General features: G+C 44.8%; 1 protein-coding gene and 1 long non-coding RNA gene across 5 annotated transcripts in view; both read left to right on the top strand.

The window, feature by feature from the left end:
* The window catches only part of src (v-src avian sarcoma (Schmidt-Ruppin A-2) viral oncogene homolog), a 28,785-nt gene extending 12,423 nt beyond the window's left edge, over positions 1-16,362 (top strand). Inside the window, exons 2-14 of one of the 4 annotated variants that reach the window (XM_069141846.1) lie at positions 5,397-5,650; positions 5,773-5,872; positions 7,129-7,146; positions 7,683-7,781; positions 8,641-8,667; positions 8,905-9,008; positions 11,140-11,289; positions 11,409-11,564; positions 11,803-11,982; positions 12,606-12,682; positions 12,791-12,944; positions 13,547-13,678; positions 13,811-16,362. In XM_069141846.1, the coding sequence (XP_068997947.1) occupies positions 5,407-5,650; positions 5,773-5,872; positions 7,129-7,146; positions 7,683-7,781; positions 8,641-8,667; positions 8,905-9,008; positions 11,140-11,289; positions 11,409-11,564; positions 11,803-11,982; positions 12,606-12,682; positions 12,791-12,944; positions 13,547-13,678; positions 13,811-14,019 (1,650 nt within the window). In that variant the 5' untranslated portion in view covers positions 5,397-5,406 and the 3' untranslated portion in view covers positions 14,020-16,362. The remainder of the gene's footprint in view (positions 1-5,396; positions 5,651-5,772; positions 5,873-7,128; positions 7,147-7,682; positions 7,782-8,640; positions 8,668-8,904; positions 9,009-11,139; positions 11,290-11,408; positions 11,565-11,802; positions 11,983-12,605; positions 12,683-12,790; positions 12,945-13,546; positions 13,679-13,810) is intronic. The other 3 variants (XM_069141847.1, XM_069141848.1, XM_069141849.1) reach the window with 3 other exon arrangements.
* LOC138193678 (uncharacterized) lies at positions 9,015-10,631 on the top strand. Its single transcript, XR_011177884.1, has 2 exons — positions 9,015-10,302; positions 10,349-10,631. It is a non-coding gene; the product is annotated as an uncharacterized lncRNA (long non-coding RNA).
* Positions 16,363-16,730: the final 368 nt, after the last annotated feature.

Raw genomic sequence — 16,730 nt, 5'->3', positions numbered from 1 at the left:
CTTTTATTTTGTCGTCGTTGAAGGATTTACCGAGTCGGGATCGGAGCGGCGGCGGTCGGACCGGTCTGTCCGGCCTTCGCCGGCCCCCGGATGGAAAGTCCTCGCTTTGCGTTTTGGGCGAATACGATTAGGGAATAGATGTTGATAATCTGGACGGAACAAGCAGGGTTCGGATTATGCTTACAATTGGCGGCTGGTGACGCAAGAAGCCAAAGCCACTTTCCTTTCCTTTCCCTCCCACTCACTCCCCCCTTCCCTCCCTCCTCCCGTAGTAATTACATAGAGAGCATTAAGATGAAGGAATACATGCACCGGGCCTGACATTCGCTCACTCGCTCAGGCAAATACTTCCTCTGCTCTCTCCATTCAAATGAGACAGAAGCTGTAAAAAAAAAAAAAAAACGAGAGGATTTATGAGCCTCAATTTGAAGTGAAGCGACGTTTCTTCTTCTACGGATGAAAAAAAAACAACCGACAACCTACTTTCATTGAAATGGTCCAAAATCAGAACGGCACAAACAAACAAACAAACAAACAAAGAGTCACCCTCGGCGATCACGCACGCGCCATTTTAAAACGTCCGTTATGCAAATGCAATAAAAACAGGATGATAACTTCCTGCGGTCGGGCCGCTAAGCTTCGCCCTGAGAGGAAGGTCTGCGGAGACTAAAAGTTCAATTGTCTCCATCATCCGGTTCTTAATCGCTTCTCTGATCCAATTTTACCTCCACCCTTGAACGGATCAGACCGGGTCGCCGGCGGGCAGCGACGCAGCGAAAAGTGAATTCAGTATCATCGCTGCGTGAATACGAGTCGAACGCGTCTCGTTCGCAGACGAAGAGCCGATATCGGCGTCGTGTGAATTCAATGTTGGCGGCTGGATTTCCTGCTTATTTCAAATTATTGTCTTCTTTAAAGTCGTTACGGTAACTTTGCTAAAAAAGCTAAAAAAAATTTTTTTTAAAAAATCTCATTATCTCTAATTGAATTAGTCTTCCAGCATTATTTTTAAAAAAAATTTTTTTTATCAGAGTTAAAACGAGATATGAAATGACTGTTTGACGTGCAGCGAGTTGTTTACGCGTATCGTGTTCGATTTCCCCCAATTAAAGTGGATGATTTTTTTTAATTTTTATTTTTTAGCTCGATTGCACATCGGCTCGTGATCTTTTTCAGCTTCTTTCTTCTCGGGCGTGATGACGAAATCACGTGGCCGATTATGCACGAACGTAAACATAAACAAAAGGGCGAATAATTGTCATACAAATAATTGCAATACTGATTTAATTGTGTCTTCCGGTTCGCTTTATGTCACCGTGACCGCATGCAGCCAAATCTTACTTTGATAATACTACTTAATATTGAAGAGACATTTATTTGGCGTTAAATGTGTAAATACAAAATGACATTTCTGTTTGACTTTTAGGCTTTTTTTTAAACAACAACTGCGGGCGTTCAGATATGACGTAAATAACATGCTTAAATGTACAAAGTCCGTCACCTGACACGCCTCCAAAAATATCGTGAAGCACCGTCGTGACGGGGTCAGCTGTCGCCGTCATGGCAACGAACAAGCCCCAGCGTGCTACGTAAACATATTATTATTACTCGCGAATTTTTATTTTTTTATTTTTAAAGAGGGGCCTAAAACATTGCTGACTTTGTTACCGAGCGTTCGTTGTCGTCGGGACGATCCCGACAAAACACTTTTAGGTTTTAATGAATGAGTGACGCCGCTTCCTTTTTTTTTTTCTTCTATTATTTCAATGAGAAAAACGCCATTCAGAGGCTGTAATTGTTTTTTCTTTATACAACGAAAATGAAAGAGAAAGCAAAAAAAACAGGGATGGGCCGCATCCTGTGAAGGAGGGGGGGAGGGGGGTTTAAATAACCCCAGCAGCAATATTAAAAGACTATTCCCATTTACCGAAAAGCTCGGGAGACTTGAAGGATTTGGAATTCATTGCCTGATCTTATGCATAATTAAGCAAATCCCCCCCCCCCCCACCCACCCAGCCAGCCTGCCTCGCCTCAGGGATTTCCACGCAGCTCTTTCCTCTCAGACAGTAGGTGCTCATTACGGTACAGTCGGGCCTATTAGGGCCGTCCGAATCAACCTCCTGTTATCATTACCGCAGATAATACACACACACACACACACACACACACACACACACACACGGACATGATTCCACTTCGTTCCTTTCGTTTCCGTACATCCGTACTTTTCTGCTTGTTAAAAGCATTTTGTCCGTCGTCGTGTCTTTGCTGGTCCGGAGCAGGAAGTGACCATATTTGGACGAGCTCGGAGAGGGGCGGAGCGAGCGGCGAGTCAGACTCGATCTGATCGGAAACCGGGACGAGACTACGTCCCGCCCCGCCGACAGCTGTAACCCGACTGCACCACGGGCCTGTCAATCAAACAGACACGCCCCCCCCAAAAAATGGGTCTTTTTGAGGCTTGCTTTCTAATGAATGAAGGATTATTTTCAGATGGACCTCCAGAAAACTAATAAGAAGGAGCGACTTTAGCTAACAACACCGAGATAACTGGTGGACACATTTTATTGACTGAGAGTTTTATCAGAGAAGTTGAATGGGAGTCTATGGAGATCGGAGGCTTTTTTTTTTTTTTGGAGCCGACCTCTAGTGGCGGTCGGTGGTATTGCAGCTTTAAGGCGCTTCTGCATCGGCCTCATTTTTTCAAACCCGGAAGCTACGAATACTTTTATATCCATTTCAAAGTGATTCAACCTTTAAACATAGTCTTTAAATCCGACGCTACACGCGCAGCAGGTGTTCGAAACATAAAAGCATATTCACCTCGTCGGCATAACTCGCCCCTCATCCGCCGACGTTCTGCTGTTATTTAATCGCCATCTGAGCGACGTCACACCGAAGGGAAAGTCTGGTCTGGAACGATGGAAAGCTTTTTTTTTTTTTTGTTACGTTGACAGAGACACAGAGACAGACACAGAGACACAGAGACAGAGACAGAGTATCCTGCGGCTTATTAAAACCATGCAACCAGTGCGGCCGGGGAGAACACAGAAACACACAAAGAGACACCCGTCATCTTTGTGTGTGCTCTCCTGTGTGTGTGTGCGTGTGCGTGTGCGTGTGCGTGTGTGTGTGCGTGTGCGTGTGCGTGTGTTACACTTGCTGGGATGCGACCCCCTTTTTATCACTAGACATGCCCTCCGGGAGGGCAGATAGATCGACCGTCCGGCCTCATTGACCCCTCATCACTTTCCCCCACCCCCCTCCCCACCACCCCTCCACACCACATTCGCGATGCCAACCAAATATCAACCCCCGCGTTACGTCCCCTTCCTCTTCCTCCTCTTCCTCCTTTCAGTCCATCCAGCTGTCCGTCTCTTTTTAATCTCAGCGATCCGCAGGAGTCTCCTTAAAAAGTGCCTGAAAACACGAAGATCTCCACGTCTCCTTCTGCTGCTCCAGCTGTTCTGTTGAGAGAGCAAGAGGGAGGGAGGGAGGGAGGGAGGGAGGGAGGAAGCTTTTAAAGAAAAAGACTTTCAGCGGCGCGTCCACGGCCTCCTGAAATAACTACCGAGTCGGGCGGGAAGACGCTCCCACCAACGCACACTTTATTTTACCCCTCGACTCGTCTGCAGTGTTTTCTGTAAATTAGCATTTCCTGGCGGACCCCCCGCGGCCACATCTACCCACAATCGCAGGGGCTCGAGTCCTTTAATTATCCCGGGCTTAGTGCGATGATTTCACCGCAGTAAGCAGTGATTAGAGCTACTCGGCCGGTCTGAGCAGGCGGGGAAGGAAAAGCTGCGTCCGCCCTCTCGACCTCTGGGCTGATCTCATCCTCTCGGTGGGTTCAGTGTCTCAGCTCCGTCCATTTAACGACAACTTCATCCGCCGTGTACCTATTAATCCATCTGGGACGCTCGCTGCGTTCAAACGGGGTCGTATTTACGACGTACGCCGGGAGAGTCCAAACGAACGGCGCCCTCTTGTGGTATTCAACGAGGTCGCAACTCGACTTTTTATTTTTATTTTTTTGTGTGAAGTGTATTGAACAAAATTTTGATATACGAGTGCTCAATATTACATCATTTTAAAAAAAAAAAGAAAAAAAGCTGTAATTTAGATAAGCAGGTAAAGTAATAACAATAGATAAAATGATATATATTCCATTAATATAAAATTATGGGGAGCAGGAGAGAAAAAAAAATAAAGGTGAAGAAAGAAAACAAACAAACGACAACAACAACAGATATTATTCCTCTTCCATGAGTTCATTATATAATTGTGGAAGTATTGTTTAGTTGCAGTGTGTTTGCTGATATTTACAGAAACGTCAGATCAAAAAGTTCACGTTTCGTCGGATGTGGAGCTAACGAGTTTGTCTTCACAACTTGGGTAACGAGGAAAATGTGCATTTCCTGCATCATGGTACCGAGGTGCCGTTGCCCGGCAACTATTTCCTGACTGAACCACTTAGAGCTCCATCGAAAGCCATACGGCGCCCACGACTTCCCGTATCGTCACCACGAGCTCGTCGTAAAATATTAATAACGACGACGTTAAAGTCACGCGTGACAGCAGTTCTCCGACCCACCCGGAGATCAAAGCCAACAAAGTGGGTTTGGAAGTAATAATCAACTGATGAGTTTATATATATATATATATTTTTTTTAAAACAACCTCCGATAAAGCGAATAAAGCTTTATCGGCCAGGTGTGTTTACACATACAAGGAATGTGACTTGTAACTTGTTCTCTTAGTGTAGAAGCACAGAAACAGACATAAATGGACATATATATATATATATATATATATACATAAAAATGTTTTCTGCCTTCATTTTTTGGTTTTAAAAATGTTCTTAAAAAATATCATCACCTTAAGTTGACCTCTATCGTCTTGCAAATCAAATCACTTTGATTGTTGTTTTTTTTACAGTAAATAAATAGAATAACTCGGTTTGAAAAAAAAAAAAAAAAAGTCAATGGAAACAATTTGCCTCCGCATGTGTCTCTATGTGGCATCCGACACATGTGCCACATGTCTGCCGTGTGTGTTCGCTCTGCCGGTGGCAGCCGTGGGCGAAGCCGATGGCACGTCTTGTGTTGAAACCGAAGAGCGGCAGCTGCTCCGCCGTCCGCGGGGACTTTTTTTTTTTTTTTTTTTTTTTTTTTGCTTCATGTGGTCTCAGCGTGACACTTTCCATCTCCTGTTTCTGCATCTGGCCCTCGTACTCTTAGAAAAGTCTATTTGATAGCAAATTATGGTGTAATTTATCATTTATTTTTTTTTCTGTGCTTTGAAATTGTGTTTTAGTTAAATCCTCTTCGGCTGCCGTCTCACAGACTTTTTTTTTTTTTTATTTTTTTTTTCCTCCGTCCCTGAACGCACCACAGGGCCTCGGCTATGGGGGGATCCAAGAGTAAGCCCAAGGACGCGGGCCACCGAACCCGCAGCCTCGAAGGCAACTTGAGCTCCGGGGGAGGGGCCGGCGCCCACCACCCCAACTCCGCCCAGCAGTCCCTGACGCCCAACCGGAGCCCCACCGTGGACGGAGGCCTCGGCGGCAATCCGAATAACGCCGAGCTGGCGCTGTTCGGGGGCGTGGACAACAACACCGTCACTTCTCCCAACAGAATCACGCTCGCCGGTGAGAAGCTCAAAGATTAATAAAAAAAAAATTTAAAAATTGTTTTTTTTTTGATTGAGCGCCTTTTTCCATGTGTTTTTTTGTTGTGTTTTTTTTCACTGTAAAACTTCTCGTCTGAACAGGAGGCGTGACGACCTTCGTGGCGCTGTACGACTACGAGTCTCGGACGGCCTCGGATCTGTCGTTCAGGAAGGGCGAACGCCTCCAGATCGTAAACAACACGTAAGGAACACACAATAAACATTCGCACTAACTTTTTATATATATGTATATATTTATCTGTGGCTTTGTTTCAAATACTTCCCTTTCGTGCGCTCACGCATCGTACTCTTTTCATGTTAAGGCACTTACTTGTGTCGTACTTGAACGGCAATAACCGGAAATAACCGCAACATTTGAATGCAACACCTGCCGACAAATATTTGACCCAGAAATTTGCATATTTTCTTTCCCCCTTTTGTTTTAACACACTCAATAAACACCCTGATCGACGCCGGCATGCTGGTGCACGTTTCTGTGCTTCTGAACTTGTGCACTCAAAATAGTGAGCGTCAGTACGCCAGCAGGCCGTTTTGGAAAACGCAGCGTACGTCTCCTCTGTCGCTCGCATCGCCCCCAAAAACATCTTTTTTTTTTTTGGTCTGACTGACTGCCTCGCGCTCTAAAATACGTGTCACTCGTCTCTCTGAGAACTTCTGTAACCATGGGAACGGGCTCCCCGCCTCCTCTCAACTCATCGAGTTGACACATTTCTGCACAAAAATGTCGCTTCATTCACAAAAGCTGATCGTCTTCGCTGCTGTTTGCACTTCATTTAGGATATTTATTTATTGTTTTGCTGGTGGAAGAAGCGAGACTTTAATCCAATCTCAACCTGTTTAGGAAAGAGAGGGGGCGGAGTTAAAGGGAAGGTCACGCTTGTTTTTTTTTTTTTTTTAAAGTAGAGGGTTTTTTCGGTGGCTCTTATGAATCAATAGAGGTGCAGTGAACCGTAATACGGCAGTGCTGCAACCCCCCCCCCCCCACCCTTCCCCGCCCCACCAGTGCCGAAACAAACTGCTGACCTAGAAGGCAGCAGCTCAGAACAATGGTGGATTATCGCTGCATCTGGCCCCTTAAGCCACAGACCCGGATTCATTACTGGGTCAAGTAGGGCCCGGGATCCACGAATCCAAGTCTCAGATTAGTTAACGAGGGTTAAAACAGTCCAAATTAGCTTAGTTGTCTGAGTTAAATGTAATATTAAAGTAGTGCACACACACACACACACACACAGAGAGACCCGACAGGCTTGAAAATCTCAGACTTTGTGCTTTTTCTTCGTTATGTAACGTCGTATGTTCGAGTCTTATCTGTGTACTTTGTGCTACTCTGCTCTCTATATTTCTTTAACCTCTTCTTCTTTTTCCACCATTTTCCCCCCTTTTCATCTCTCCCGTTCATTTCTCCATCACAAACCATCATGTGTTTTTTTACAGGAGGAAGGTGAACTGCAGGTTTGTGACGCTTCTCTGTAATTGTATTTGCGTTGTTTTTTTTTTTTTGGTGTCACGTAACACTTTAAAACCACTTCACTTCTAGAAAGGCACCGACCACATAACTCTCCCCTCTCCCTCCCCCCTCCCTCCCCCCTCACCTCCCGTGAACCTTTCAGTACTGTAGTTCAGAGGAGTTGCTGTAAAGATGTGCTGCACCATAAACATTTCGAGTCGACTGAATGTAAAGAAGTACTTATTTAACTCTAACACGGTGCTGCAAATCTGCAGCAGCTCCGGTCCCTGATGAAGTGTAGCATCGCAGGCGCCATCGCATGTTTGTGTAATTACGTAGCTTCGAAAATATTATTTTCTTTTAATATCGCAGAAGAAAAAAGGGGCTTTTTTAATTCATCGAGCTTCTCCAGTGGCCGAGAGCTTAATTACTTGCGGGGAAATGACTTAAAATGAAACTGTTGTTTACTGCAAATGGAAGAAAAATGCACGTCGGTGTCGCGGATGTGTAAATGTGTGCGCTGTCGTTTTGGTCTGTGCAGAGAAGGCGACTGGTGGCTGGCGCGCTCCCTGACCACCGGAGAGAGCGGTTACATCCCCAGCAATTACGTGGCTCCGTCCGACTCCATCCAGGCAGAAGAGTAAAACAAACAAAAAACACTTTCATTTTTATTTATTTTTTTTCTCCCCGCTCTGTCTCTTTTATCTGTTGTTCACTGAGTATTAACGTGCAGATTTTCAAACTTTTTTTTTTGCTTGATGTGATTTTGATTTTGAGTTCTTAAAAGGAATAGTTTTGACATTTTTGGAAATGACCGTATTTGCTTTCTTGCCGGTAGAGGTAGATGAGAGGATGACGATCACACGGGGAAGCTGCAGCCGGGTAGCTTAGCTTAGCATAAGGACAGGAAATGGGGGAAACAGTTGAGGTTGCTAGGCAACAGCGGAGACCCCCAAGACGTCGCTGTCCAGCCCGGAAACCGTTTCAAACACGGTTGCTTTTACACTTCCAGCGTGTGTAATGATAAAACAAATATATGTATATTTTTTTTGTTGTTTCTAAATATGCCTCTAAAAGGAAGCCGTGTGTTAGCTTAGCTTAGCACAAAGACTGGAAACGGAGGTAAACGGCTAGCTTGGCTCGGTCTAAGGGGAACAAAAATAAATAAACAAAACAAGAAAGAAAAAAATGTAGATGATGAGAAGAACAAAGATGATGCAGGACTAAAAATGGCAACAATTAAAACGCTGTGTTAAAAATCAATAACTAACTTCAGGGGATAATAACGATAAAACTTTAAATAATAATAATAATTAGCCAGATTCTCACGTACCTCTGCGAGAAAGCAAAAATAAAAAAACACAAAACATTCCCAACTGTTCCTTTCGGTAGAACATTTACTGCTTTCTCTGCCGTTCTTAACATACTAACCTGCTCGCTTAACAATAAAGCTCAAACACTAACACTTCATTTCTCACCTTTGCCTCCTGCTCCACCAGTCACCTCAAACTGACTCTGGAGTCCAGGTAAGCAGCTGTTGCACTGTCGGCGCTCGTACACGTCACATCTGGAATACACCGTGCAGCCAAGAGGTTCACCCTCCATTTGCCGTCCCCTTTCTTCTTCTTCTTCTTCTTCTTCTTCTTCTTCTTCTTCTTCTTCTTCTTCTTCTTCTTCTTCTCCTCCTCCTCCTTCTCCCCAACATTCGTCTTCGTCCTCTCACCGATCCGCTCCCACGTTTTCTCCCTCTCGAACCTCACCAGGTGGTACTTCGGCAAAATCACGCGCCGCGACTCGGAGAGGCTGCTGCTGAGCTTGGAGAACCGGAGAGGAACTTTCCTGGTGAGAGAGAGCGAGACCACCAAAGGTAAAGAGTTTGTCAATAAACCTGAACAGAATCCCTCCAGAGATTCCCAAGTATGGATATTGGCCCGCAGGGTCGTACTTGCTCAAACATGTACTTTTCACGCAAGCCAAAACGGTGACGCTGACACGGCGCCCTCCGGCGGGCACGGTGTGTATTACACGTTCTCCCGTCCCGCGAACGAAAAACACCGTTTTCATGATTTCGTCGCAGAAAATTCTTTTCCTCCTGATTGTTAAAAGTGTCTCCGGTATTCGACTGCACCTGCATCAAACTATTTCAGTCGATACCGAGCCCCCCGTTAAACAGAGGAAGTATTTTTAAAGAGCCGAAGGAATGTCACGACTTTTGGCTTCCTCAAACAGCGAAGCGGAGAGAAGATATATTTTTAAGATAGTGAGCTTGTAAAGGTGAGAACTCTCAGGACCTCATTAAGTCAACGGTGTTGCTCAACAATCCTACCGGCAGTGCACTTTGTCCTGGAAATGTAACTCTTCGGGTATATTTTTATGAACCTTGTAAAAAAAAAAAAAAAAAAAAAAAAAGCTCAACTCTCGACACGAAGCTCGAGTTTGACTTCTCCGACGTGTCTAGCAAAAAAAAAAAAAAAGGAGAAGAAAGTCAAATTCTTTCCGGCAGTAAGACATGTCGCCATGCTGCTCGCGTGGGTACAGAAGAGAAACAAACCCGGGCAGATGGGAAAAGGTTGGATGTGGGTCTGCTGGAGATGGTTCTGATAGGCTGCTGCTGCTGCAGCGACACGGTCCCTGCAGGCTTTGTGTGTGTGTGTGTGTGTGTGTGTGTCTGCATACACATGTGCATTACAGCATTCCTATTAAAGAATATGCACACAAGCCCTTAAGAGGGTACGGAGAGGGTCAAGGTGGGGAGAGCTGGACAGAAGGCGTCTAGATTTAGGCGAGCACGTGCGGTTTGGGAGGTACCGGCTGGGTGAGCAAAGACAGAATTAGGTCAAGCGTGGATCCGAGGCTGAGGGACTCGGATGGCCGCCGGCCGCATCGCCCACTTCGAACGTGAAGAGAAGGCAGTGGGGGCGGCGGCAGCGGCGTCCTCGTCCTCGCCGTCGCCTTCAGGGGACCGGCTCTGTGACTCGCACTGCTTTTACACTTGACTGACGCTGCCCTCTGGTGGTGCAACGAGCGCATCTAAACTTTTTTTTTTTTTTTTCAAATCCGGTTCACTCCTCGCCCTGCCACGCAAACGGGCTCCGTCACCTGATGTAACCTGGTGTTTGTTGTGGTAGAAGAAAAAATTGTGTCAAATATGTAGTTAAGCGGTGTTACCCTCGAGGGTGATGCCTCAGCGCCAGTAATGACGTTGAGGCATCACCCTCGAGTGTGATATTGGGATCATACAAGAAGTTACCGACCAAATGAAATATGTAATCAAAATGTGCTCGTGCTGTGCTCTCAAAATACGAGACTTTTTGCTTGCGTGATCTCCGTTTCCGTGGCAACGCGTGGCGCACGACCAACAACTGGAAAACAGTCGAGTCAGCAGAAGCGAGTGTAACCTACGCGGTGTTTCCGACTGCGGGAAGTAGGCCGCCCCTTCGCAACGACCCTAGCAAAGGAGACGAGATCCGGTCGGTTTTATTTTTGTTTTCTCAAACTGAATAAATGCAGCGCGTAGAAACACTAAACTGCTCAGCTAGCTCAGTCTGGTTGTAACCAAGATCTCTGCTGAAAAAATGATATCGATGGATGGACTCGTGTATTTTTTGTTTTTTTAAAGATTTTAGCACCGTGTCGGGTGTTTAAAACCAAACCGGTCAAGCCAGCCGCCGCTGGGATTTTAAGCGACTATCCGTGGTGTTACTCGGAGCAACAAAAAAAGAGACCCGATTTCACCAAATGGGTCACAATTAATAGACCTTTAACAAGTAAGAACAACATCATACTGCATATTATATGAAATTCAATTCCAATTACATATCGGCGGAGTGATATTTACGAGTGATGAGCAGGGTGTGATGTCATGCTGATTTAAACACGTTCCAAATGTTGAGTCGACCAATCAGATCTCTGGGTCGGAACCACTTGCTGCATAATAACATAATATTCGCGAGTCTTCATTTAATGCATCATCCGATGTGTTTCGTTACCCTCTCCAGGTGCCTACTGTCTGTCCGTGCTCGACTACGACAACACCAAAGGGCTGAACGTGAAGCACTACAAGATCAGGAAGCTGGACAGCGGCGGCTTCTACATCACGTCGCGCACGCAGTTCAGCGTCCTGCAGCAGCTTGTCAATCACTACCGCAGTGAGTCCACCGGCAAAACAAAAAAAATCGCAGAGTCAGCGGTAATCACACGAGTGAGTAAAGAGGCCTCGTACGTTCACGCCGCCGTTACCCGCTATCTCCCTGTCGTCCCTCCTCAGAGCACGCCGACGGACTGTGTCACAGTCTGACGGACATCTGTCCCGTCCTGAAGCCGCAGACTCAAGGCCTCGCCAAGGACGCCTGGGAGATCCCGCGAGAGTCGCTCCGCCTCGACCTGAAGCTGGGACAGGGCTGCTTCGGAGAGGTCTGGATGGGTGAGTCCGGCTCTCGTCTGTCACCCCAAGAAAAATCGCGCGTCCACAGAAACGGAAAGCTTTCTTTGTGCTCTCGACTACAATATTTGGTGTTTAAATGTTACGTCGCAATTCTTTCTTCACACTCTAATCCAACTGCAGAAGTTCCCCGATTCAATACCAGAAGCTTAAAAAAAAAAAAGAAAAGAGTCCTAACGATCAATACCGACGCGATCCTGACGCCTGTTTTTTGCTTTAGGAACGTGGAACGGTACGACGCGGGTGGCGATCAAGACCCTGAAGCCGGGCACCATGTCGCCCGAGGCCTTCCTGCAGGAGGCTCAGGTCATGAAGAAACTGAGGCACGAAAAGCTGGTTCAGCTTTACGCCGTGGTGTCCGAGGAGCCCATTTACATCGTCACGGAGTACATGGGCCAAGGTCGGCGTCAAAGTCGCACATTTCAACGTTTTTATTCTTTCGTGACGTTTCATGTGTTTCTAAAGAGTCGAGCTGCACCGTTAAAAACAACAACAACAACAAAAAAACCTGTCTTTTGTTTGTTTGTCTTATCAGATGCAGGAAAATGTTAAAATGCCGCAAAATTCAGGAAAAATTTCAGACTAAAATCTTGGATGTGAATATTTATATTTAAATTTATTGCAGGGCTTCCAGGCGGTGGGGGGGAAAAAATAAGTGCAAACAATTCAGTCAGAATTTATTTTTTTTGTTCTCTATTTGTGTGTTTTCCCAAATAAATATGGCAGAATTAATATGGTATTAAAGAGAAACCTGCTTAAAGGAGGTTTACGGGTGAAAAAGCTAAAAACCTGTGTGACTCCAAGGATTTGACATTTAAAACCAAGTGGTGTGTTTTACTGCCTGAAAAAAAAAATTGTTCATCAAAACAACGTGGAATTTGTCCATTAAACGCACCATCGTGCATTTATAAAAAAAAATAATAATAAAAGGTGTTTTTAAGAATTATAGATTTTCCAGGATTTAGACAGATCCAGCAGGGGTCAGATTATTCTCACTTTTGCCGTCTGTGTCTCTGCTAACAGGAAGCTTGCTGGACTTCCTGAAGGGAGACATGGGGAAGATGCTCCGCCTCCCTCAGCTGGTGGACATGGCCTCACAGGTCAGCACCAATACTTTGCTCTCACTGGTCGTTGTTTTCTAATTATTTTTTTTTATATAAATGGAAAATAATCCCAAAATGTTTGCCTTTTTTTTTTTTTTTTTTCAGATTGCTTCGGGGATGGCCTACGTGGAGAGGATGAACTACGTGCACCGGGACCTGAGAGCCGCTAACATCCTGGTGGGAGATAACCTGGTTTGCAAAGTGGCCGATTTTGGTCTGGCTCGCCTCATTGAGGATAACGAGTACACTGCCAGGCAAGGTGAGACCACGACGGGATACAGGTTCACTTTATAGCGCGAGTGTTCGTGCACTGTTTGCTGAATTACTTCAAACTTGGCAAAAGCATTCACTTGATACGGAGGAAGCACTGATTCAATTTTGGGGGGCAAAGGTCAAAGGTCAAGGTCACTGTGACCTCACGTGCCCGTCACCTGACCACCCTGTTCTCGTGAAAGCCATATATCAAGAACGCCTTGAGGGGATTTGTTCAAACTTGGCGGAAACATTCACTGGGTACCAACGATGACCTGATAAGAATTTGGTGGTCGAGGGTCAAAAGTCAAGGTCACTGCGAGTTCAAATCCATTTTGTGAACGCGATATCTCAGGAACACCTTGAGGAAATCTCTTCCAATGTGGCACAAACATTCACTCGGGCTCGTAGATTCACTGATTAGAATTTAGGGGTCAAAGGTCAGGGTCACTGCGAGTTCTGTATCGACATGGGTTTGGACAGACCTGCACGTCAACTCCACCTCGAGCGCTTAGCGGAGGAATGCAACAGCTATGCGGTAATTCCAGTGTCGGTATGTGCTTCAGTGCTCTAATTTCAACTTTGCTGATAAACCGGTTCCTCCTGCAGGAGCCAAGTTTCCCATCAAGTGGACGGCTCCCGAGGCTGCGCTGTACGGCCGCTTCACCATTAAATCCGACGTCTGGTCGTTTGGGATCCTGCTGACCGAACTGGCTACCAAAGGCCGAGTGCCCTATCCAGGCAAGAATGCATATTTATTTAGCCTTTTTTATTTTAAATTTTCGTTGTGACTCAAGATTACTGACTTTGAGGTGTATTTTGTCACGAGCGTTAGATTCAAACTGCGATGTGTCTTTTCCCCCCCGTTGCCAGGTATGGTGAACCGGGAGGTGTTGGACCAGGTGGAGCGCGGCTACAGGATGCCGTGCCCGGCCGAGTGCCCCGAGTCCCTCCACGAGCTGATGCTGACCTGCTGGAGGAAAGAGCCCGAGGAGCGGCCCACCTTCGAGTACCTGCAGGGCTTCCTGGAGGATTACTTCACCTCCACGGAGCCTCAGTACCAGCCGGGAGAGAACCTGTAAACCTGCAACCGACCATGTTTCTCTTCGAAATTTAAGCGAGCGTGGACAAGTGTGTGTGCGAGAGAGATAGTGTGTTTTGTCTGTGTAACGGGGCAGAAAGCCGACATCGTTTCTGGGTACAATCAGTGACTCTCTAGAGTGTCGGGGGAGACGTCACGCCGACCAGCAAAAAAAAAAAAATCCAGTCTTTCCAAAGTCACTGTCATCCTCAACGATTTTCAAAGTGCAAGACTTCCAAGTGTGGTTTTATTTAGATGTCCTTATTCAGATCATAAACAGGTTTGTCCACCTTCCTTTATGTTTGCGAGCCGCCCCTGATGCATTCCCCCGTGCATTCATCCCCGTGTTAGTTCGCCCGACCGGTCCTGTAATTTGCAGCGTCAACACAGGAAGTGGCACGGGACTCTTGACATAAAAGTCTAACAGTGGATGTACGTATTGACCTGCTCACATCACCACTACAGGAAAGTTTTCCTACATTTTCTTTGTGAAACACACACAGACTCTTGTCTTCCATTTCTCCACTTGAGAAGCATTTTTTTTTGGGGGGGGGGGGGAAGGAGGATATTTTAGGATATTCTGGATCTTAATTCTTTTATTTTGTTAACAGACCGGGATCAACTGGAAAACTTTTAATGGGGACATTTTATTTTGAAACTTTGCTTCCCCTGTGAAAAACACTGAGGCTATATTTTCCCAAACTGCTGTGAGTTGCAACTTCAGCGAGTGGACGAATTGGTTTTAAAGGCTGCGACCAACGTACAGCTCGACACAAAGAGAAGAGTCGCGTCTTCTATTTTCTATAATTGTGACTTTTCTTACTCGGCTACTGATCGCTGAAGCTCATCTCAGGATGGAAGGAGACGAGAACTCAAGATTTTTTGTGCCAATGAAAATCTCTTCTCTTTTTTTTTCTACCCTCTTCTACTGTGTAAAAGTGTATTTTAATACTATTTCGTACAACGAGTTGTGTAAAGAGAGGTTTTTACGTCTGAATCCACTGAACCCGTCTCCAGCACCAGGTTTTTTTCTTTTTTCAATATGCTGGATTTGTTTTCAGGCGTTCAAATTTTTTAAAACAAATCAGGTGAATCTTCTTTTATGTCTCTTTTCAGCTTCATTAACATGAAGACTTCTTCTTTTTTTTCTTCACTAATTAGTGTGGGCCTCTGAGCACAATCTTACACTGGAGATGATAAATGAGCCACTGAGTGATTTTAATTATGCCTCCTTGTGGCCTGTAGGGGGCAGACTACCACCCATCAATACATTAGCATGTATAGCAAAAAAAAAAAAGAAAGAAATTGGCATCTTTTTTTTTAAACCTAATTGTAAATATCCTTAATGCTAATATTTTGTATATATATATAATCTTTATAATTTATTCCTTTTGAAAAATAACCCAATTGTTTATGTTGCTTTTCAGTATCACTGTTTCAAACTTTGTTTTATGGTACTTTTATGGGTTCAATAACATCTGACAGTAATGATATTAAATGAATATATATGAATATATATATTATAGAAATACTTTTCATTACCGGTATGTTTATTTGTGCACGTATTTCTGTGAAACTTATCTCAGTTGTTCATTTTCAATATGACCGACAAGACGTGAGGAGAAAAAGTTGACAGTTTTGTCAGAGACTGATGAATCCACCAGCAACGCTTTCTATCCCATAATACAATCAATACCACAAATGTTTACATCCTATAATAATCTGAAGATCATTTTTGACGCCGTTTTTTTTTTTTTTTTCTTGTCCAACATTTTACGAATACGCCTGCGTGCGGCCCTCGCGTTCCTTCGGTGGTACGATCAAGACTCCCTGTTTTTGTGGATTTTCATTCAGAGATTTGAAACGACTCAACGAGCCGAAGACGATGCAGCCCGCCACAAACGGGAAAGGAGCTGGATTACCTGTGTAGTGTCTGCTGTGTCCTGTGGACATGGGGCGATGCCACGATGAAAAGCACTGGCCTGCATCGGTGCCATCGGGTCATCTGGCATCACCCACCCCCCTCCCCCCACCCACCCTTCCTCCCGTCTTTTCCTGCTGTCTCAATGAATGTTCATGAGGATAAAAAAACAAAACAAAAAAAAAAACAATGGAAAAAGCGCATGTGAAAGCAGAGGGCATTTCCTGTGGGGTCTCCTTTTTCTGGCTATGCAGATATTTTTTAAATCTGTGATATTCCTATATATATATATACATATATATATATATATATACTCTTTTCTACTGTATTCAATGGGAATTTTCACGTAAATAACTCTGTTAAATCCTACTGAATATTGTTTCAAATTTGAAAGTACATTTGAATAAAATTTGTATATTGCCAGCTTCATCCTCTCCTTTTATTAATGGACCAAATTCTGGTTCTACGAGCAAGAACTGTTTACTGAGCGTGTTGTGAAAGTCGCTCAACTGAGGCGCCGATCAAAGGTCATACTCAACGCTGCACATGTTTTGTTTTATTACTTTCATAAAGGAAGGTCAACGGTTACCTAAAAACAAACACAGAGACTCAATGCAGGTGTGAATACTTATCAAGCGTTTCCATTACACAGCTGCAGGAAGTCTTCAGTTATTAACTAATAACTGATGGTGACCTCACAGTAAATCCATGCTATCAAGATATTTAACGTGGAGCACGAAGTAAAAATACAATAATGCAAAAACTCCATCAAATGGTTCTAATGGTGATAT

Source organism: Embiotoca jacksoni, unplaced genomic scaffold, assembly GCF_022577435.1.
Source record: "Embiotoca jacksoni isolate LCO1_2020_lvr unplaced genomic scaffold, fEmbJac1.0.p SCAF_91, whole genome shotgun sequence".
Classification (NCBI taxonomy): Eukaryota; Metazoa; Chordata; class Actinopteri; family Embiotocidae; genus Embiotoca; species Embiotoca jacksoni.
This window is presented reverse-complemented; position numbering and strand designations above follow the sequence as displayed.